Here is a 23,495-nt window from a genome sequence, read left to right as displayed (position 1 = left end):
CTGTCGTTATGCATTTCTGCATCACTGACCACCGCACGCGCACAACAGGGAAACGTGCTTGTGATCTATCCATGGTGCTGAAACCCTTCGCGTGTTGGGGGATCTAACTATATTAATTTTTAATACTAAATTATAATCACCAGTCATTTAATTAAAGTTTTGCACCTCCAGGAAAGAGATTACAGAGATTATGGTATACTACGTTTGGTATTTCAAACAAGAATCTAAATTTAAACTGAGTGGACTTCTATTTAATATTGTAAAACAAGAACATGCGATGAGAGTTTTAAGTATGAAAACACGTTAATTAGGGTATGTTTAATCATAACCATGCTTATAATTATTGTAAAGGACACAGACAGAGAGATGGGGTCAAAGCTAGTACACCCATGACATCCACTGTTCAGCACCACAGAACAGGAAACGCAAGCTTTAACCATCACTAGGAGATGAAGTAGAAGTGGTAACATTTGAGAAAGGGGAGGGGCATGGGGGTAGTGGCTTTACATAAATGTTCCCTTTTAAACCATAATATTAGGCCTTAAATCTAATCTAAAATAAGGAAGAATAACCAAAATAGCCTATAGTAAACATAAATCCTGAATTCAACTTGCTCAACTTGCATTTCACTGTAGTGACCATCTACAGCACTTTCATTGTTAAAGAATTAATGAAATGCTATTTAATATCAGCTGAGTATGTCCATGCATCTGGACGTTAACACCATGTTTTTAAGATGCTAGCATTTGAATGTAGACAGCTGAACATGATCTAATTTAAAATTTAAGAATTTTAATTTTAACAACAGATGTTAGATATTTATACACAAATATGCGTATTTCTTTAAACAGATCATAGATTGCATAATTACAAAACATAGAATAGATACTTTCCCAGGTATTCAAAAATATAAAGTTTATAGTTCTATATAACTTTAACTTATATAGTTTTATATAACTTAAAGGGAACTACAACTTTGAATCTGTGAATGAAAGTCAACTAGACTATATTTTTCTGTTATGTACTGATATTTATTCCTGATTATTCCAATCTGGTCAACAAATTCCAACAAATGTCCTTTTTCCTATATGGCATAACAAGAATGGCATTTCACTACATCTTATTGGCTTTCCAGGACAGGTAGGAATTCCAGGCCACAGCTACAATCTGGACAACAGCCAATCTATAAATGACAAAAGTATCAAAGTTAGATTTCAAGAGTAGTTTTGAAATTAATGAAGTCTTTATAATGAAGATGAAATGGGATGAGGTATAAATATCCTGGAATATATTACAATGAGTGAAATGTGTTCTCACCTGTGATGAAGTGGAATGAAATAGAAATTGGCGATCTGGACAGCAGGCCACAACTGACAATAGTAAGGAAATACAGCAGATTAAGTGTGGATATTAGTCTCAGCAAACTGGCTATGAATTATCAGAGAGCAAAATATTCATTTATGCATCTGCTCACATTTCCATTCAAGTGATTTTCTTTCTTTCTCTCTCTTTTTTTTTTTTACAAAAAGTGGTTTAGAACGTAATATAAACTGCTAACATTAAAAACAATTTTGTAACATTAAGAATTTTACCAACCTTTCATTTTCCATTTCCACTGGTTTATCGACAGTTTTAAGTGCTGAAGCAATTTTCATAAATAAATAAATTCATTTTCAAGTCCCTTGAATGGAAATGTAGCCAGTGTTAGTAAGATGTTAGGCTATATTTTTTCTTCAATATTTTAGGTCCAGAACAAGTAATTGAAATAAAAACTTACATAGTAATTGGAGACTAAAGCATCAAAATAGTCCTGAGAGTAATAGGAAAGAAAATGTGTATGTCAGTCTTAAGATACTGTTAGAAATACACATATAAGTGTTAAGATGTTACTGATCTTGGACATTTGACATCTGACCTTTACTAATTGAGACTGAATACTCAGGACAGCCATGTCACATCATGACAAATTCAAAGCACATTCCATAAACAGAACTACACTATACATACACACCTAACACTGAATACACATTCTAAGTACACCCCAATTTCGAATTTTATATACAGCATTGCAAAACATTGCCGGTAATCCTTTTGAGTCAAACACAAGAAATCTTTTAGTCATCATTTTTAGTCATGTTTATGTTATTGTTTCTTCATCAGCGCTGAATGGTCACATAAAAGCTGACAGCTCACCAGGGCCACAGGGCCTCATCCAGGCTGAGGGCACTCATGTCTTCCGGTTAAACATTTTAAGCTCATATGAACCAGAGGTCAACAGCCAGTACCTCAAGGGCTTATAAAAAGCAGCTAATTTGAAACACGGTCTGGTCAAGTGCAATCTTTGGAAAGGTCAGCTGAGCAGGAGGGGTGCATAAACGGAGCCAGGCCTGGAGAGTTGGGCTGATGTTTTCTCATATTCCTCGCCGTAATGGTTTCTAGTTACGGGCTTACAGGACTGACCACCTGAGGAGAAGCCACTATATTGTTTGGCACCGATTTAGTCATGACAGCAACTACAGAAAGAGAGACTAAAGAAAAATGTAAACCATAAGAGTGCTGATGATATGGCACAACCATTCTTTTCATTTCAAAGCCCAAATGTCCTAGAGCAGGGGTTAGCAACAGCTGGCATGAGGGTCAGTGTTGGCATATGGCATTTCCCTGGCATGCTGATTAGAGGGCAAGAATCTATATCTTAGTTTATTCATTTTTCTTTCATCTTTAAACTAATATGGTAGATGAAGCACAGACGAGTGTTCGATTAATAACACCAAGATGTAATCTAGTCTATATTAGCAAAGTTTCTAAAACAATATCATGTTAAACTACTTGAAAGCTTGAATGGTAAAGTACACCTGGATCATCTCAGCAAAGGCATGAAGAGCCAGGCATCACACAGACAAATGTTAATGTGATTACACCACTGTAAAAACACAGCACTGCATTTTAGTAACTCGGAACTAGCATGGTGCACAAAACCCCCTGATGACAGCTATCCCAAAGACAAGCCAATGGTAACATTGGTAACACTTCATTATGCTGCAGACTACTTTACAACCAGGGCTATTAAAGCCTCAAACAGCTCTTAAGACAACAATAATGAGTGGATGAATCGTTTGGGGTTAATCGTTGCAGTCCTGAGAACTAATGGGTACTTGACCTTTTTAGCAAAGCCACATTCCTCACCTGATGGGACCTTTGGTGTCTCATAATAAAAGATGAACGAGAGCTTTGTGGAGGGATGTTATCCAATTTCACAATGTGAAATGTGCTTCTAGGGTTAATTGAAATTAGCCTTGTGGGAAAATTAACTGATTTCCTTGGATAATATCCAAGTATAGGTTTTTTCACTGTCTAGTGTCAGTTAGAGGAGGATAAGTTAATCTTTTCATTCTGTCAAAGTTTCTTCTTCATACCCATGGACCTCCATTTAGCTGCTTTTTGACAATGTCTGTCAAACGTGCTATATCTGCAAATAACACTGAGTTTAATCTTCATTGTGTCTTGTAGAAGATGTGGTTTACCAGAACAGCTTCACTAGGGGCTGAAAAACAACCTACCATGAATCCACATGTAACTTGTGAGCTGAGGGGTCTAACCAGTTGCTGCCATAATTTCAGGCTCCAGAGATGTTAGGTCTACATAGGTGCACCATTGGACCATTGCATTCACCTCACATTTTGTTTTAGGTAAGCTGCTGGCTTAATGAGCGCATTTGTCATCTGTTTTCTGTCTTTTCTGACATTTAGGTGATTGACCTTTCAGCCTCATTTTAACTCAACTACCTTCCTTACATAAATAATTTATGGTCCGCTACCAGAAAACATTGCTATCAAGCCCCACCTCCTTATACCCTGACACATGAGTCATCAAATGCTGCACTGAAACATGTCCTTCCCTCCAATACCTTAAATGGCTTTTAATTACACTGTGCAGATCTGGAGATCATTCCTACTGTTTAAGGAACAGTGTTTCTGGCTGTGAGAGAGAAGAGGAGATGCTGGGGCATCAAGTGGCTGGTTGCATTTGCTCACCATGGTGGGCCGGAAGTAGTCTGTGTTACTAAAATACTGTCTGCTTTTGATTTCCACTGAAAAGCTGAAGTTACAATTCAAGTTCCCAAGGTTTACACTGTTCCATAGCGCACTATCCATTTTGAGTAAAAACTGTACTAGATAACTGTTGAACAGTAAGCTTTGTGGAGAATAGTTAGTTACACACTGACCCTCTTGAGCTTGGCTATGTTCTGTTCCACAGTTAGTCCATTAAGAGTTCCGGAGATTCCCAGGAATGCACCAAGAAAACATGGAGCAAACCCCACCTGTAATAAAAGGCAGCTTCATTAGAATAGCATGCACCACTGTGCAATTCATGTAGGCTGCACGGAGATTCATTTTTAATCGATATTATGGACAAATACTGCTAGAAATCTATTTTAAGTTACACATAATTTCTTTCATTGATGAACCTTGACTAACATTTGCACTCAACATAACACTTGCGAATGATATCAGGAAATCTTGTTCCCACAAGATTGTACAATTGCATCATTTCTGTAAACCTCCCTCACAAACAAGAGTGTAAAAGATGTTTAAAGTAAACCTGATGGAACCTGTTACACACGTCAGATTCATTTCAGCCTTAGAAATCCAGTCCAAGGAAATCTCCAAACAAAAATACAAAAGCAACCTCACTAATATTTTGTTATACTTACTCCTTGAGAAAAGCTGTATTCACAGAAACAATTCTTTGTCCATCTGTAAATCTTTAGAGTTTATGGTCTTATGACTATGAAGGGGTCACTACAGGTAAATCCAGATTTATAGCAGTTTCTTATACGGCTTACCGTATCTATTTCATTCAGCAATGACACTTGTGCATTAAATCACTCAACCTTCTCTCATGTACACACACGATAAAACAAGTACTACATGCACACATACATTCTGTAGAGTGGCAAAACTTTGGGAAAAGAAAAAAAGGTTTCTAAAATGAGTCTCGGGATCTTTTTTTGGGTGACAAAGGGTGGGGAAAAAGTCTATACATTGTGAGCCGTACTGTTTATATTGATTTGGCAAAAGGGCGTACTTGTGTGCCTTAGCAGGCACCATCCAGTCCTTATTCTGACCATCCACTCCACTGAAATCATGCTTCAAACAAATTATGCAAGCAGCCATTCATTGTACACTCATCAATGCAAGGATTACTTGACATGCACAGAGAGGGTGTGCACCCAGAAGGGCTAAAACAAACGAACAATGATAAACACTAGCTCCATAAGCACATCACATGTGTCTGTGTACTCTAGACAAACATCTGACGAGCATCTCTGAGGACACCTTGCCTCAGGTCCGTTCATTTTTAGAACAGCAAAGTCTCCATCTAAGAAAACAAAACAAAACATATCTTTAAGACATGGGGTTTGCAATTTTAAATATATGTAGTTCTGGACAGAACTGGGCCTAATGACAACATAATATTTCTGTTGTTTCTATGTGAAAAAATACAAGAAAGATGCTAGTACAAAAGCACAAACTGAGTTGTACAGCTATAGTTTGACAGGATATTTGTTTTTTTGTTTTGTAAATGCAGGTTAAAGGTATTATTCCAAATTTAGAATGTCTACACCGACATGTTGTCTTGACTTTAACTTGAGTTAAAGCTTAAGATTGGAAATTGAAAAATCTAAACTGGAATATAGTAATACAATTAAGATCATTCTGAATTCTATTTATATAATTAATTAAGGCATTGTAGTCTTTTTCATAATATATTAAAAGAATATTGCTAGCCATTAAAAGTCATGTTACTTTTTGAATCTAATTTTATGCTTTAGAAAGGCCTAGCGATATAAAACATGCTATCAATTGCAGTTTTGTTTGGGTTAAATGTAACTTGCATGTAAATCTATTTTTTAATGGATTGCTTCTTGTAGCATTCATATAAAGAGTTCACTCAGAACCACTGATCAGAGTAGTGGAGTTGAGCTGAAGAGATAGTTGTAGATGCTCAAGGATGCAACTGCAGTAGTCAGCATCTAAAGATCCCTAAACACAGGGCTACTACCCCAAAACTGCAATATAGCCCTTGACCCATGGCCATTTACTAAAACTCAATTGCAGTCTGTCAAAGAGTCAGGACCAATGTCATAAAGAAAATATCTTGCACTCCTTTTAATGATCCAGCCAAAAACGTATTACAGCAAGAAACTTTCTTGTGATAACTATATACCATGGGAAATACACTGTATACTGTTGGCTGTCGTGGGTTTCTAATGATCAGTGGCATTTTGGAACACCTTGAGACTGGCTGCTATCCGGTCACGTTGTGCTTACTTATTGTTCTGGTATCACCCCAAGATAGTATATCATAAATAGAGGCAGCAGGTTCTGCCAAACATCTTTACCATTGAAAGGCCCAAGAGAGCAAACAATAGATCCAACTATAGAGCACACCCACGCTTTGTCAATGTAATTGCCACGTGTGAAAAAACGGACACTACTAAACTCCAACCAGAAGGCTATTGAGTTCTGCCTGCGTGAAACTGGAGTGGAAGGTAATAGAGACAAAAATCTTGCAGGGAATGTCCTATAAAGAACACCTAGGAACATATAGGAATGTCTTATAGAGAACACCTAGGAACGTATAGGAATGTCCTATAGAGAATACCTAGGAACACATAGGAGTTTCCTATAGAGAACACCTTGGAACATATAGGAATGTCATATAAAGAACACCTAGGAACATATAGGAATGTCCAATAGAGAACAACTAGTAGTTAGTCACATGCACTTCAACAGTGGTTCCCACCAACACTGCTCTATTCACAAATATTGAATACTGATCTTGTAACTCTTGTAAAATTCTGGTCTTGTAAAATGTTTATGTCATATTTTGTGTGCTGATATTCAGCAAATGTGATGAACACAGAGGCTCAACAGAGATAACTATTTAAGACAGGGCTCTGTAAGAGGTGTTACCTGGTCTGTAGCACATAGCTTTTTAAGTGGTGTTTAATAGTCTTACCTGGTCTAAGACAGGGCTCTGTAAGTGGTGTTAATAGAGTCTAAGACAGAGCTCCGTAAGTGGCATTACCTGGTCTGTAAGATAGAGCTCTGAAAGTGGTGTTACCTGGTCTGTAGCACAGAGCTCTTTAAGTGGTGTTTAATAGTCTTACCTGGTCTAAGACAGGGCCCTGTAAGTGGTGTTTAATAGTCTTACCTGGTCTAAGACATGGCTCTGTAAGTGGTGTTTAATAGTCTTACCGGGTCTGTAACACAGAGCTCTGTAAATGGTGTTTAATAGAGTCCTACCTGGTCAACTAGCATTTTCTTCATTGCGGCAGTTTTGGTCCCCCCTACAATTAATTTGTCGAGTATCTTGTACCATCCACCAACAACTGGTCCCTGGAGTAGCAGAGAGGTGACTTATTGGTCTACATGCATACACAACAGACATTAGTGTTTCCACTCGCATTCCACAAGTTTGGAAAGAAAAGCAGGTGGGAGGACTGCACATTAATCAAAATCACAACTTTGGCTTTTGCAATAAAACATTTCTCTAACGATTCCTCAAATCAAGCTATTGCTTTATATTGAGTGCTGTGAGCATCTTAATCACACATCATCCAGATGATCCTTCTCTTTTTTATGGTTAATTATACCATTTCACATAGTGCCACAAGCAATTAGAATATGTCAAAATAATTCAGGTCCATCACATCAAAGGTTCATCACTGTATTTTTAATATCCTAACATGTTCTAACAATTGCAGTATGTCACTTTGGTCATATATATTCTAAATTGTAAATGTGCAGTATTTGTCAATAGTGATTTTCACCCCAATCAAAATTTGTCCTCATTTATCCATCTGTGCAGTGAGAACACACCCACACACACTAGTGATCACTAGGGGGCTGTAGTGCACACGTGCCCAGGGAAGCCCTGGCCTGACGCCCGGGGAACAGTTGTGGTTACACTTGCTCAAGGGCACTTCAGTCATGGTGTAGGGCCAGGGAATCAAACCCACAACCCTCCAGGCACAAACTGGATTCCTAACCACCAGACCACGACTGCTCCGTGTTTGTGTCGATGCGTTAACAAGTCCACTCATACGAGTGTCCCCTGTGAACCAGTGTGGGTTATTTACATGTAGCAGTTTGTAATCTTTTCTTCACACAACCTTGGGTGTACCGATGAGGCGTCAAAGAAAAAGTAAGTGAGACTTACAACAAAAAGAAAGCCGATGCTCATCATCTTGGTAGTGCGCTTCATACTGTGGTTGGCCAAGCCACGCTGCTCGATCAGCTGCTGGGAGATGACATCTCCAACTCCCACCAGAGAGCCTGGAGCAACAGAAAAAGAGGAAAGCGTGAAACAAGTGGCAAAAAGACATTTAAAAAAAAGCTAGGGTGGAAGGGATGAAGAAATGATGGAAAGACGTGAAGCAGGAAGGAATGAAATAGACAATGGGGGCATGAGAAACGAGAAACGGATCCCAAGTACGCAAGGGTCAAAAGGTCAGGCATCTGTCGGTGCCCAATTTGCGTCTGGGAGCCAGCACTGAGGTAAACATGCCAACACTTCTGCCAAGGAGAACAGGAAGAACGATCATTCAGATCAGTGCTGTGCCAGTCACCGCTGCAGAGCTGAGCAGAATGAGCACAATACACTCCTGCTCAGCCACAGCTGTGGAAAAGGGCTTTGTGATATACAGATTAATGTAATCAGCCTTGTTCGTCAAACCATAAATTGTGTACTGAGGCAACATGCCAAAGCACTGCTGTAAGCACTGCAAGACAGGTGTGTGAGGGAGATTAAGATTATTAATATCATGTAGTGACCATTTCTACTGACTACTAAGCATTCTACAGGACCTGATGACTACTATAAATGACATACAGCTCACAACATTAAATCTCAACTTGTTAGAGGTGTGAATAGGAATAGAACATTACCCTTTAAGAAAATGTCCAATCATCCAATGGCGACCTTTAAAAGTCAGGTTCTGAAATCCACATCAAAACTCATGCTCCTAGTAAAGCTTAATGGATGTTCTTTAGCAATAGAGACATTTGTTAGAAACCACTACCTGAATTGAATTGTGATGTGATGACACAAAAAGTGCTAACACGAGCTGCACAAAGAGGAAAAATAATAATAATAACAATAACAATGTTGTGCCAAGACAGAGCCAGAGCACGAGCTATAGAGAATCATAACCCTAGCTAACCGATACAGCATTAAAGTAGAAGTCACTCCCACTCTAGTCTCACGAGATATGCTTAGAGTATAATACATTTTTTATTGCATTCAGAGAAAAAGGCAAAAAAAAAGAATGAAGAGAAAAGCTGGGTAAAGAGATTTCTTCAACTTTGAAGCAACATATGACAAAGGTTACTATGACGAAGATTAATCAATATCGTCAATACCATCAACACCTGAAAACTTGTTATGTTTGGAGTTATTTTTAATACAGCTTCTTAAACAAACTATGCGGACAAGTATGTTGCAGTTCATCCAAAAACTTTGAGACAAAGCAGCCAAAGACACCTTTGTCCACTCTCTCAGGAGGAACTGACTCACCACAAACTAAACAAGTCTTTCAAGTCATTGTCACTGGGAGATCATGCCTCTGAAGGCCTTACTCAAAAAGACTTCAGCTTTGACGTCATGCCCCGTAGTGTGTGCATCTGCGAGTGTGTGTGTGTGTACACAGAATGACAGATTCATTTCAGTCAAACTATTTTTGACTGAATGTGCAGGCAATGGAGGGAGAGTTGTGGGCACCACGTTGTGTGGAAGCCTGTGTGAGTGTGTATGTGCGCGCAGGGAGGAGAAAGCTGAATGGAGCAGGGCTGCTGATCGTGAGTGATGGCGGCTGATATCAGATAGGGCGCAACACGTCAGTGTCCTCTCTGCCACAGACACACGCTCCCTCACGCAGACACAGTGCCAATCACATTGACAGGGCCATTTCATCCAATCGGCTAGAAATGTCACGGGTCTTCACACGCTCCACTGTGACTTCGATTGGCTCCAGGCAGAGCTGAAGAGAACAGCACATAAAGGTATGCATTATGCATGTGTGCATGAAGCGGGATATTGACCCACATTGGACGTCCATACGAATACAAACTCCAAATATAGCCGCAAGCGGCAATTACGGGGTCCAAGCGCAGGGTATGGGCACCATCTGGCACGCCTGAGATGCGTAAGCATGTGTGTGTAATCACTGGGTAGGTATGGGTGAAGCAATGTGTATATGAAACCTATAGGTAGGCCATTGCATGTGTGTGCATGTGTAAGAAAGATGTAGGGGTAATTCAGGAAATTCTAGTATAGCGCCACCTAGTGGTGCAATTCCCGTCATACTTGAGCATGTCTTAGAGAGTGTGTAGATGAACATAATATGTGAGTTTCATGTTGATTGGCATATGATAAGCTTGTGAAATGTGAACTGAAAGCTGATTGGTCGATAGCGGCGGCCATATTGGACATATGATGGTGCAGGTCAAGGACCTGTGTCATAGGTGCATATAGATGATGCGTACCAAGTTTGGAGTTATTTGGCCCATCGGTGTGGGCAGGAGAGTTTTTTGGCCGTTATAGCGCCACCTAGGTGTGCATGTCTGCCAAAATGTATGTACCGGTCTAGACACCTAATAGGTACATGTGTGTGAAATTTGGAGTGAATACATGAAAGTATGCCTGAGATACAGCAGAATATGTGGATTTTTGGCGAAGAAATTTTCTACGCTTGACTTGTGATGCATGTGGCCACGCCCATGTGCAGAAATGTGCACTTTGGCTCCATAACAATTAAAGTTCAGACTCTTGTGAGCGCCTGGATACCACATATGTGCATGTATGTGAAAAATCCAGGGACTAGTACGCGCTCAAAAATGTGTGCAAATTTGCATATTATGCAAATTAGCTCGACATGTAAGGGGCGGAGCATATGGCTTCAATGGAACTTTTTTTAGATGAGCACATGCCTGATCAGGTGAAGTTTACATTTTGTCTCTAGGACATACGGTTTAGGAGAAACACCAGTTTAAACTTTTTCATGCGTTTTTGTGCGCTATAGCGCCACCTATGGTCGGATCGGGCTGGCATGTTGCGCCTGAGTAGCGGAGAGGAGTACTACAAGTTGGCCAAAGGAGAAGTCTGTAGGTCTTACGGTTTAGGCTGCACAACGAGTTTTAAGGCAGAAAAAAAATTGGCATATGAAAAGCTTGTGAAAAGTGTACTGAAAGCTTATTGGTCGATAGCGGCGGCCATATTGGACATATGATGGTACAGGTCAAGGACCTGTGTCATAGGTGCATATAGATGATGCGTACCAAGTTTGGAGTTATTTGGCCAATCGGTGTGGGCAGGAGAGTTTTTTGGCCGTTATAGCGCCACCTAGATGTGCATGTCTGCCAAAATGCATGTGCAGGTCTAGACACCCAGTAGGTACATGTGTGTGAAATTTGGTATGAATACGTGAAAGAATGCCTGAGATATAGCAGAATATGTGGATTTTTGGCGAAGGAATTTTCTACGCTTGACTTGTGATGCATGTGGCCACGCCCATGTGCAGAAATGTGCACTTTGGCTCCATAACAATTAAAGTTCAGACTCTTCTGAGCGCCTGGATATCACATATGTGCATGTATGTGAAAAATCCAGGGACTAGTACGCGCTCAAAAATGTGTGCAAATTTGCATATTATGCAAATTAGCTCGACATGTAAGGGGCGGAGCATATGGCTTCAATGGAACTTTTTTTAGATGAGCACATGCCTGATCAGATGAAGTTTACATTTTGTCTCTAGGACATACGGTTTAGGAGAAACACCAGTTTAAACTTTTTCATGCGTTTTTGTGCGCTATAGCGCCACCTAGGGTCGTATCGGGCTGGCGTGTTGCGCCTGAGTAGCGGAGAGGAGTACTACAAGTTGGCCAAAGGAGAAGTCTGTAGGTCTTACGGTTTAGGCTGCACGATGCGTTTTAAGGCAGAAAAAAAATAATAATAATAATAATAATAATAATAATAATAAAAATCGGAACAAAAACAATAGGGTTCCAGCACCGGTGGTGCTTGGACCCCTAAATAGTTGACTAAACTGATTACACAATCAGCAAATATTTTTTTTTGCATTAAATAGGCTTCTGTGTTTCCCTCAAACCATCCTTCAGCTGCTGGAGTACAAGCCCCCATGGTCTTGAAACAACCACTCAAGTAAGTGTGCCTCATTATGCCATCAATAATGGGTTCTCCATAATCCACAGCAGCTAGTAGGTTATTAGGACACTAATGGCTATATGTCACATTTTTTACTCAAGGGAATCCTCACTATGATTAATCTCACTACATTTGAAGAGTCAGGTAAATGGCAACACTCACTGCTCAGTGATCAGGGAAGCAACTCAAACAGTAATCACTCAAACTGACCCATAGGAGACCGTGAAGAAAGTACAACGTGGGACTGCCCAAACCACAAACTGCCTTTTTTTGTCATTTGACATGGAGAATTGGAAACACTCTTTGGATATTAGATGCAGAAAGAGTGGTCTAAAACCACAGACATTACTCTGTCAAGAGTCATGAGATGAAGATGTTCAGAATAAACGGCAGGGGAACCAAGGGGTAGATGGTGGGTGTATTGCAGTCCAAGTAAGTGTATTTCTAAGTGTGTGTACCATTTAAGGCAAGAAGATGAAAACTCTCAAGCACGGGATATAATAGAGGAAACTCAAGCACTAGGTATAATAGAGAAAACTCTCAAGCATGGGGTATAGTAGCTTCAGCTGAAGGAAGGTACAGAAGTACATCAGTGAATCACAAGCCTTCCCAACTAGTGCAAGGTTACTGCAAATACAAAATCAATGAGACTCAATATATATCCATGGATCACATGTTCAACTACATATCAATCAGTCTTTTATTCATTAGTAATCTACAGTATTATTCATTATTAATCTTTTTTTTTTCAGTTATTCTAATTGCTGATCATTTCCATTTCTCATTCATGTATTTTGTGCATAGTTCCTGACATCATAATGCAAAACTACAAAGCTAAGACAACGATAAGAAAATAAGACTATTTAAAGATACACTAGTGCTAAGTGTACAATGTTACTCTGATTACTCATAGAAAGAAGCTGCACTGCTAGCATTACATACTTTTAAGGAAGCAAACAAGTCCACTTATAAAAAGACACTCAACAGACTTTGTAATCAACAACTCTGTGTTGTAAACTTCACTACTGGATCCGAGCAGTACAAAGTTAAAACCTTTTATGGTCAGTTTTCCCAGTAAGATAAGTAATCTTATCTTATGTAATGTGATTGTAAGTGATTGTGATTACACAGCTCCGTGTAATCGCACAACTCTGTGTAATCGCAGAACTCCTGCATCCTTGCCTGGCTGGGGCTGACATCTCCCACACTGGATAAGTGCATTTTAAACCTGGAGAGCACCGGCCTCTTCTAGTACGAGTGGAGCAGCCTTCACTGTGTATAATGAAGCAAAATGGCTGTGAGATCCAAACCCTTCTGAATGGAGGGGGCTGGATTCTCTGCTCTGTCACAGCATGTTAGCGTGTGCGGCAGGGTAAGCCCAGACTTCACACCCAGGCCAAGAGACCCTGGTTGAGCCTGTGGTAGCACATACTCATCTAACTCCCACAGAAAACAGCAAGTGAGGTCATGCCTCATATCTGACTACTGAACAATGAACTCAGATCCCCCCCCCCCCACCCCAAATTAACCAGGCTGAGCAGAATGAACGGGTGTCAAGATATGACTAAGTGTAAACAGGCCGCAAAATGTTGACGGCTGCCCTGCAAAGGCAGCGTATTATTGAACAGCGATGAGACATTCCCTTTTAATTAGGCCTCTTCTCTTTGTAAGGCAAGTCCATAACTAGTAGGTGTGAAGTGCTGACGCATTTTAAATATTACAGATATTCAACAAACTTAAACTTCACTACAGTATCCAAGCAGTACAAAGTTAAAACCTTTTATGGTCAGTTGCAAGTCGAAATGTATACAAGCTGGTATGAGTCAACAGTTACTGCTGACATTAGTCCTTGTTCGTAGCTGCACTGCCTAATTCACAATCCCAAGAGCCCATTCTTTTCCATGTTCTAAGCCTTTGTCTTGCCTTTGAGGCTCTCGTCTGATGCTTGATTCAACTCCTCTGGGTCACAGGACTTTTTTTTTCAGCAAATTAATCTAAAAGTCTTTAAAAAAAGGAGCTTTCAGAAAATGAAACTCGTGAAAAAAGAGCACCAACTGCCTTGAAATTTATAGGATAGTCAGTACCTCCAGCTCATCCAAATATCGTGGTTTACAAAGGAGAATGATCCTTAAAGCCAGGTCCTAGTGCCACACAGTAGACTCTTTATGTGATCTAACCTTTCCATAAAATGTCAGGAAAGGAATAATAATCCAGAATAACAGAGAGGAAAGAGACTGGAACCTTTGCCAGACTTTTACTGGCTTGTCTTAATAAAAGAGCTCGATTGAGCAAAAAGCACGTGGGCCGGGAATAACAGCAGGTGTGGGAAGGAAAACACTTGTGCTTACTGGCTGTAATATTCAAATGCACAAGGTCAAGGAGTGCTGGAGTCTTTAAAACATCTGTAGAGGTCAGCTAAAACAACCTGCAGCTTGCTGTTCAGGTCCTAAAGCTACATGCTACCATTACGATTATGTCAGAGGGAACCTTGAATGCCCTATGACAACAACCAGGCACTGTGTATCGTTCCATTTAAGCCTTACCCAGGTGGACTCGTGGTTCCACTGTCCTCTTCTAGTGGGGGTTGAGGGGGGTGGAGACGTGCAGAAGGAAAGATGCCCTTTAAATCATAAACACAACTGCTTGCTCCAAAAGGTACGCACACAGACAAAAAAAAAGAAGTTTACCACACCCTCAGTAGCAATCTGTTCAATCTGTCCACTCCATGATGCCAAAAATGAGCACAGCACTCAGCTGAATAGGGCCCACCAGCGGGTCTGCGTCTCCCTGAGCAAAGTGCTGATATCAGCACGATGTTCCCCACTGTGTGTCCTTGAAGAAGTGCCTCTGGGGGCTAATAGCTCTGACTGACGCATCTTGCGTTCGGGTGAAATTATCTGTGATCAATTTGGCAGAGATCTGGTCCCTGCTTGTTCACTTTTCCACAGGGACAACGGCACTCCACCACATTTAGCTGATGAGATTGGAGCAACACAGCAGCTCAGCTCAAGTAAATATCTTAAGATCCGCCCTCACAGGACAACATTGATTTTTGTGTTGACTCCAGATGAAGTAATTAATACATCATTAATGTCCCTATACATGCTGACTCACTCATTTGCATATTATTTGTTTATCATTTATACTGCTTTAATGTTAAATAAATTGTCCAACACATTAATTACAAGGTACACATTTAACCAAAAACCTTCTATTAACTGCCATTAAAATGTTCGGATAACCAACTCCACAGCAGAGAAGACATCTAAAGAAGTCATCTGAGCCACTTTAAATCACTCCTTTGTCTTACACACATATCCACGTTACAGAAATATCTCTCCTGTGGAAAAGGGGATTCATCATCACACAAATCTGTAACTGTGACTACATTAATTTGTACACATGAAACAACTAGCTGAGGCCTCAGACATGCCGTGTATTTTGAGGACTTTATCGAGCATGAAGCTTCATGGGAGCTGTAACTCAGTTCTAAACAAATGTATTATCTTGGTTGTAGTTCATTTTCTAAACAAAAGAAAAGATCCGGGGGGAATATGTTTTTATGAAGAACTGAACAGTCATCTCTTCCATCTATTTAATAAGTCTGTGACTCAAGAAATGGGTGATTCTGTTTAGGATTGATTGTCACTCATTATGAGTAAAATGTTCAGACTTGAGATCACATTATGGTGGATAACAACCTTGCCATAGGGCATAGAAACAAACACAAAATGAGAAAAATAATATGAACATAACAAATTTTTCAAGATGAACTGTCTTACCGGCTTCTTTTTTTCCTCAAGACCAAAATTGCAGATGCAGAAGACAGAAGTGTCAACAGCACATCTACACTTCTATTGCAGACAGCATAATTCATGATTTTCAGTGTCCAAATAATGATGGGTATTAAGAGCCAGTCATAAATACCACATACAAAAAGGTATGAGTGAATGCATGAAGAACACATTTTTTAATGTAATTTTTCTTTGTATTTATTTGAATTATATATAAAAATATACACTTTATTTTATTTAGTTTATTTTGAAAGTAGGAAATACTATAATATTTGTAAAAATAAACATTTTAGTTTGTTTTTAAAGTATGAAATACTATAATATTTGTAAACATGTCTGCAAGTACCTGTTATTTGAAAGGGTATTAATTCAAGGCTTCTATATCTAGACAACCTTAAACTGAGCTTGTTAACTGATCCTATGAAAATGCCTTTTGTCTCAGCGCCATCTGTTGATAGAAGTTTGCAAGTGCAGTTGCCAGAAAAAGAAAAAAGGAAGCGCAGTAATTTGTACAATATCACACTATAGTAGAAATAAATGTGATGTGTACATAATTAATTACTAAGAAATACATTTTGAAATGCTCACCTTTTTATAGAACAAACATTTAATGAAAACAATTTCTCCAGAATGCTCTGTAATGCTAACATACATTGCAATATAGAGCAGAAAATCAAAGGAAAATGTCATGCACTTTCTGGCCCACCTATAATTCCAACACAGAGAAACGTGTTTTGGGAAGCAGGACACACATTATAATTGCATGCATCTTCTGTATTGCATGTTTGTTAACTGACTGAAAATAACAGCATGTCACATTAAAATACAAATTATACAATTAATTAAATAATACAAATAAACACCAATATGGTCAGCAACATTTGCAAGGTTTCTAGGATCTGAAATTTGGTTATTGTTTAAAGAGTAGTGAGATGCAGAGTTCTTCAGTACTAAGCTAGTGGCACATTTCTGCACGTTCATTTATAATATAAAGGGAGACAACACATTTAAAAATGGTATGAGTTTAAAAAATCATGAACCAAACATTTGAATATTTATAAAGACGTATATTTTCCTATCTATTCTTGAACATTGGACAAATCACCCTGGAATTGCTACACTGTTTTGGTGCTGCTAAGACTTGTGGAATAGGTAAATGTTTACTTACAGTAAATAGTTACAAGGGGCCCCTGAGATAGAGTTGACCCAAAGGGCAGAGCCCATTACAGTGTGTGTGAACGGGGGACTTCAAGGTTCTTACCAGCTGTTAGAATTTGTACAGTCCATGGACGTTTGGCCATCAGTGACTGGTAAGATTTCCAGAGAGCTGCCATAGCTAAATCAGAGTTGGCACGGATATTGAAGGACTCGTCACTGTAAGGATAAATAGGGAACGTTATGCTGCAGAAGCGTTTTAAGCTTATAGTAAACATATAGAATTCTTCATGACAAAATCTCATAACATACCAGAAATACACATAGAGTTGCATAATACATAGGATGGTAATGTGGAATATTTAAAAGCTGGAATTGATGTAACGTGCAAGTCGTAGGCAGTTTTCTGTGCAGTTACAAGAGGGAAATACTAGCACCTTAGCTTTCCAAGATAGCTAGTACAATCAGTTCATACTCTAAAACAGGAGTGTCAAACTCATTTTGGTCTGGGGGCTGCATACAACTTAATCGGATCTCAAGGGAGCCAGACCAGTAAACTCATTCCAAAATTACATGGAACAAAAATTAAGTCCACTTTTTTCATTGTATTAGTGCAAAGAAGTAAATTATAAAAATCTTTATATGAAATAAACTGTCATTTTACTAAATATATTATGAACAATTTAACTTTTACTTTTTAAGAAAAGTATGTGCAATTTCAACAACACTGTTACTCAGTTAAACATTTATTTAAGTTCATTATGCATAAAAGCTGACATTTACCACATCTGGGAAGCAATTCTGAACACATGAACTCTCCATTTTTCTTGAAAAATCCGGCACTCTGTGTCCACTTTTCTCTTTTTTGACAAAGAGTTGCCAGGGTCAACAGAAAAAGCGGGTAAAGCGATAGAACTGACTAAAACACGCCCCTAGCGGACAATATAAAAACTGAAGATTTTAAATAAAATTGAGTTTATTCTTCTATAATAATGCAGGTTTATTCCGCGGTTGAACCCCCCTGGCGGGCCGGTTCCGGCCCATGGGCCGTATGTTTGACACCCCTGCTCTACAGCAATGATCAACATGTTCCGGAGTAGTAACAAACGCACTCTGCGTCCTGCTGGGACAATTCGCCCACGAGCAACTGGACATAGGACAGCGAGTGACAGCAAGGTTACAGAGAAACAAGGACTGAACCAATTCTATTGGCTAAATCCTAAGGTTAGAAATACCACTAATAAAAACATTAATAATAGTAGTTTCAGACATTTATCTCTAATAAATGGAAGCAAAGCATTTAACACCTTCAATACAGCCTCAATTTAACAATTTATACCTTCAATACAGCCTCACCAGTTCTAGCTAGCGAAGTTTATTTCACTGTTCTCGCAGCTAGCTGAGTCCCGTTATTGACCTCCTCAAAGAGAAAATCAGTAATCCGAGCCAAGTCAATAAAAGAAAAAACGAACTTCTTTCACCATAGAGACATTTATGTTCTTAAAATGTCTTATAGGTGTAAAACGTCCATAACTCGTTTACATTTTTTAGAATTACGTTTTGTTTAAATCTAAAAACAGCAATGCTGACCACCTAAAAATTGTATGTTCTTTACGTGACACGAAGCACATTTTTAACGTCATCGTAAACGTATTGTAAACATCGAGAAATGAAACAGAGCTTTCGATTTTTATTCCAAATTAATACAAACGACTTTATTAACATTTAATAACAGTTATTAAAAACCGAGCATTCACCCAATGCTCATACAATCAAGACAAGGGCAGGATGCGGCATGTGTGCTCTGTGGTCCCACTCCTTCCTGCACTGAGGGCAGCACAAACATGTTGCAACTGAATGCCTTTCAAAACTCTTGTCTATTTACTGGCTACCTTTGGTTTGAGCCACGGATGCCTCTCTGCTCCCCCCCTCATATGGCCTGACTGTCCTATCTGTAAGAAACAATGCTTAAAACCTGTGCACCTTCATATTACACAAAAAGCTCTACCATGACAAGGTGAGATGGACACTAAAAACAACAACAAAAAGGTATATTCAGCATCAGGGTTTTTTTCCTCTTTGCACCTGTAGCCAGATAAATTACAATTTATTTTTAGATTACAATTAATATGTTTTACGTAGGTTTTAAACAGGAAAATACTACTAGTGAACTGGCTTGCTCACTGGGGACTTGGGTTCACCTGTAATGCTGCTTTGTGACTATGGTAGTTGTAAAACTGCACGAATAAATTTGACTTGACAAATGCATAAGATAACTACCTTTTTTTCCACAGGGGATGAGGAAGAGGCAGAGGATGAAGGAGCCACCAGGTGTATTCAGTTTTGGAGCATTGTTGGTGGTGACTGGGTATGAGGGATGCAAAACATGTATACTGGGACAGACAAATCCCATATCCAGCAGCAGTAAGACCTGAGAGTAACTGGGTGAAAGGCACAGAACCACGACACACACATAAAAAAAAGTGGATGTCCTTTCCAATTAAACAGGCCAGCACTACCACAAATGCCCAGATGAATTGGGCCTGCTTGTAAGAAGGTTTAGACCCACAGGGTGCTAACATCATCATGGATGAGTCCAGAGACCAGTGAAGCCACATGGGGCTCAGCTGACATGATGCATTCATAATCTAACAATGAACTAGCGCACCGCAGACTAGACCAACTAAACTGTCCATAAAGAATCAGTCAGTGGAAGAAATTGAGCCATTGCTCAGTGCCTTCAATATATTGAATGATAAAGAACTCATGAAACTCAACTCAAAGATAAACATTGTAATTTGTACAAAGCTGGTATCAGCTGAGAGTTGGCAGCACACAGGTGTCAGAAATCACAACACCTAAAAACATTTTGATTCATTTATTATGACGGTACACAGAGGTCACATATTCTGATGGCAGCTACCAGAAACTGTAACCCATGTGCTGCTGGGTAAGCAGTCATAAAACTCAGAAGTCACAGATTTCGGTGTTACACTGGAACCTATGTTTTTTATTTTTTTCGTTCCACATTGGCTGAAAAGCACAAACAATAACTTATGAGATCAAAACTCCACTAATAAGCCAAAACCAATATATACCATCAAGCAAATAAACTACCACACCCATTTCACAACCTCAGTATTCTCTTTATGGGCCATATAAACCACATGAATGTACACTAGGTTAATGAGCTTCTCCTCATTCAAAACTACCACTCCACTTGCACTTGAACGAAGCGTTAAGGGGAAAAGTCCCAATAAAAGTAAACTGCCATCCATGTTGCCCTTAAGAACAGCGTTATTACAGTACTCCTCACTTTGGTAATGGAACTATGAAATGAACCAGTAGAGGTGTACTAGTAAGGAGCAGATAGCGCGTTGCTCAAATAAATCAAATAAATGTGTTTCCTACGTAGAGAACAATGACTGCTGACATTTTTAAATGTATTGCTGAAACAGTTGAAAGGTTGGCCTCTGGTCAGGTAGCAGAAGCCTGGTAGTGCGATTTTTTTATTTAATAGATGCAACTCGCAAACTTCAGTGCATCATGGCAGTACCGTTTTGTATGGGAATTTGTGATTTACTGACTGTGACCCTCAGACAGAACACTATGACATTCAGTTCACTCCCTTATCTGTGTGTCTGCTCCTGAGTTAGAACCTCTCTGTCTGTCTGTCCCTCTCTCTACCTCTGTCCCTGTATTCTTCCACTTCCCCTAGATCCAGGCTACTGTGCCTCCTCTCCTGATAAGGAGAACAGTTAAGACACATCTTCGTTTTGTATTGAACTAGATGTATTATTATTAAACTATAGGAACACCTGCCACCCGTGTGTTGTGAATCTGTTCACCTGGGACCACCTACGGAACTCTGTGGGCTGTACAGATTTATAATCCTGTCTATGAACCCTGAAGGCTATGATCTACGTCTAGGGACGATTTCAGAAACCTTAAAACGTTTGTCGTTGTAAATTAATCATGCTGCGTGTTAACGGAACAGAAGCAAATTTTTGTAAAACTCTTGGTTCTTTCATTCATTCTATGAAGCCAAAGATATTATTAATTGCTTTTACGTCGACACAAATAATATTGTATCGTCGTTAAACAGAAGTAGTGTTGTGCGTTACATGCGATTTGTAGTTTTAAACTGCATTTAGATATTGTGTGTGTATATATATATATATATATATATATATATATATATATATATATATATATATATATATATATATATATATGACTGGTAAACAGTAAGTTTAAATGCCCCATTAGGGCGGCCACTTACGTTTAAGAGTTCCGCCGTGTGGAAGTGAGAGGAGGTACAAAATAACCAAACTACTGCTTTCTCGTTAACTAGTTAACCTAAAGCACATTTATTTATCTAAACAAATGTTATAAATGGCATAGATAGCAAGTTATATCGGTATGTAGGTAGCTTGTTGTTAAAACGTTACCACCTATCTTTAAAAAAGTTTTCTAAATGAATACCCACAAGGAGTCTATGTAGGCAAGTAGGTAACTAAGTAAATAAATAAAACTGGCCAGATGCTTAAGCACGTGTTAATGAAGTCGTAGGATAGTTAGGCAAGTTAGCTAGCGAATATTGTCTGGATATGCTTTTGCAAATTGTAAATACTAAGTTATTTAGCTAACGAATTTGCCAAAGATAAAAAAAAAATCTTAGCTATTGTGATTATTGCATCAAAACATGGCCTTTTCTTCGGTCCCATTAAAAAATCTATAATTGTACACTCTTGCTAGCTAGCCGGCTACCACATCCTGGGGAACTCATTTAGTGCTGGACTAACGGCCACTTCAGACGAGCTAGGCTACAGTCACAACTTTCATAATAAAAGTCTAAGAAATGCATGCGTGCCGATAAACTGTACTTCCAAATTATAATAGGAGCTTATAGTTATAAAAGAAAAACGCATACTCGCGAACATGTGGGAATATATAAATATATTGGTTAAACAGATAATGTAGTTTCATTCGGGTTCATATGACGCTTTTCTCGTTTATACTGTATCCAGAGAAACTTGCAAATGTATCAGTTTTACAGTGCGTGTGTTTCCTGGGAAGCTTACCCATGATAGTAGAGTTACTACTGCCATTCTCTGCCTGTTTTACCATGTGGCAACGTGCACCATTTCGTAGCACTCCATCGTTGCTCAGGACTCGGATATCATAAGTTAAGCAGGGTAACTGATGCAAAATCCAGGACCAGATTTTAGATGCAGTTAACACCAAAGGTTTACATATAGGCTTTTCAACATTTAGAAACATAAAATGTTAATTGCTACCATACATTTCCCATTTGAAGGTTAATATATAACAAATAATTTGTTCCAGAAAAATGTTTAGGAAAAAAAAGCAAATATTTTAGTTTTTATTTACATATGTTTACCTTATCACAGAACCTTGCCAGAATGTTTGCTAACTTGTCTGAGAGAGCTGCTGCAACTCAGGTTTTTAGGCAAATGCGTGTTAACAGTTAAGCCCATATGTTTTCTGTGGGATTCAGGCCAGAGCCAATTCAATACTTTGTGGTCTTTAAATCATCATCACAACTTGTTTGCAATGTTTAGGATCAATGACACGCTGGAAGCCTCAGTTGTGAACATTTTGTAACTTTGTGGCTGATGCTTCAGATCTACTGGGTTCTTTACCTCTATCATCTGTGCAGTAGCTCCTTTTCCTGCAACATCCCCACACGATGCTGCCACACCCTGCTTCACAGGTGGCATTTTCCTCCAATTAAAAGCTTCACCCTTTGTCCTTTGTATCGGGTGGGAATATTACATGCACAGTATTTACAAGTCTGCTTCAGTTTCTGGGTAGAATAGTTGATAAAAATTTCATAGATCCTTGAGTCTCAGACATCTTGGCAGTCTGTATCTGAAGGCATTATCCATGTGCTACTTTTATGTATTTAGAAACGTATGTGATCGTGTCTTGTTTTATATTAATGTATGTAGTTGTGTGTGTCTTGGTTTATACTAATGTAGTTGTGTCTTGGTTTAAATTAATGTATGTAGTCATGCGTGTCTTGGTTTATATTAATGTATGTAGTCAAGTGTCTTGGTTTATATTAATGTATGTAGTCGTGTGTGTCTTGGTTTATTCTAAATGCACACACAGATGAGTCCCAGTATTAGGCTCAATATGCTTTATTGCACTTATAGATTAAATTATGCTTGAGATCACTGAAATGGCTTTTGAGGGCAGTTTAAAACTTGAAACCAATAAATCTTAAGTTTAAAATGGTAATGTAACAACACTGTCATTAGTGTCACTGTGCACAACAGTTTAACAAAA

General features: G+C 39.0%; 1 protein-coding gene across 3 annotated transcripts; it reads right to left on the bottom strand.

Annotated features, from left to right (window-relative positions):
* Nucleotides 1–291: 291 nt before the first annotated feature.
* On the bottom strand, nt 292–21,970 carry mpv17 (mitochondrial inner membrane protein MPV17). 3 transcript variants are annotated; one of them, XM_077016722.1, is made up of 9 exons: nt 21,463–21,970; nt 19,073–19,132; nt 17,287–17,399; nt 8,230–8,345; nt 7,314–7,406; nt 4,226–4,321; nt 1,778–1,810; nt 1,318–1,370; nt 292–1,183 (listed from the first exon to the last, which is right to left on the bottom strand). In XM_077016722.1, exons 3-9 carry the CDS (start codon nt 17,357–17,359, stop codon nt 1,114–1,116), a joined length of 534 nt encoding a protein of 177 aa, XP_076872837.1. In that variant the 5' UTR covers nt 17,360–17,399; nt 19,073–19,132; nt 21,463–21,970; the 3' UTR covers nt 292–1,113. The 3 variants fall into 3 exon arrangements, with proteins under 3 accessions (XP_076872837.1, XP_076872836.1, XP_076872838.1); XM_077016721.1 differs by lacking the exon at nt 19,073–19,132 and having other exon boundaries at nt 21,463–21,969; XM_077016723.1 differs by lacking the exons at nt 19,073–19,132; nt 21,463–21,970 and adding an exon at nt 18,537–18,579.
* Nucleotides 21,971–23,495: the final 1,525 nt, after the last annotated feature.

The sequence above is a fragment of the Brachyhypopomus gauderio genome, chromosome 9 (assembly GCF_052324685.1).
Source record: "Brachyhypopomus gauderio isolate BG-103 chromosome 9, BGAUD_0.2, whole genome shotgun sequence".
Classification (NCBI taxonomy): domain Eukaryota; kingdom Metazoa; phylum Chordata; class Actinopteri; order Gymnotiformes; family Hypopomidae; genus Brachyhypopomus; species Brachyhypopomus gauderio.
This window is presented reverse-complemented; position numbering and strand designations above follow the sequence as displayed.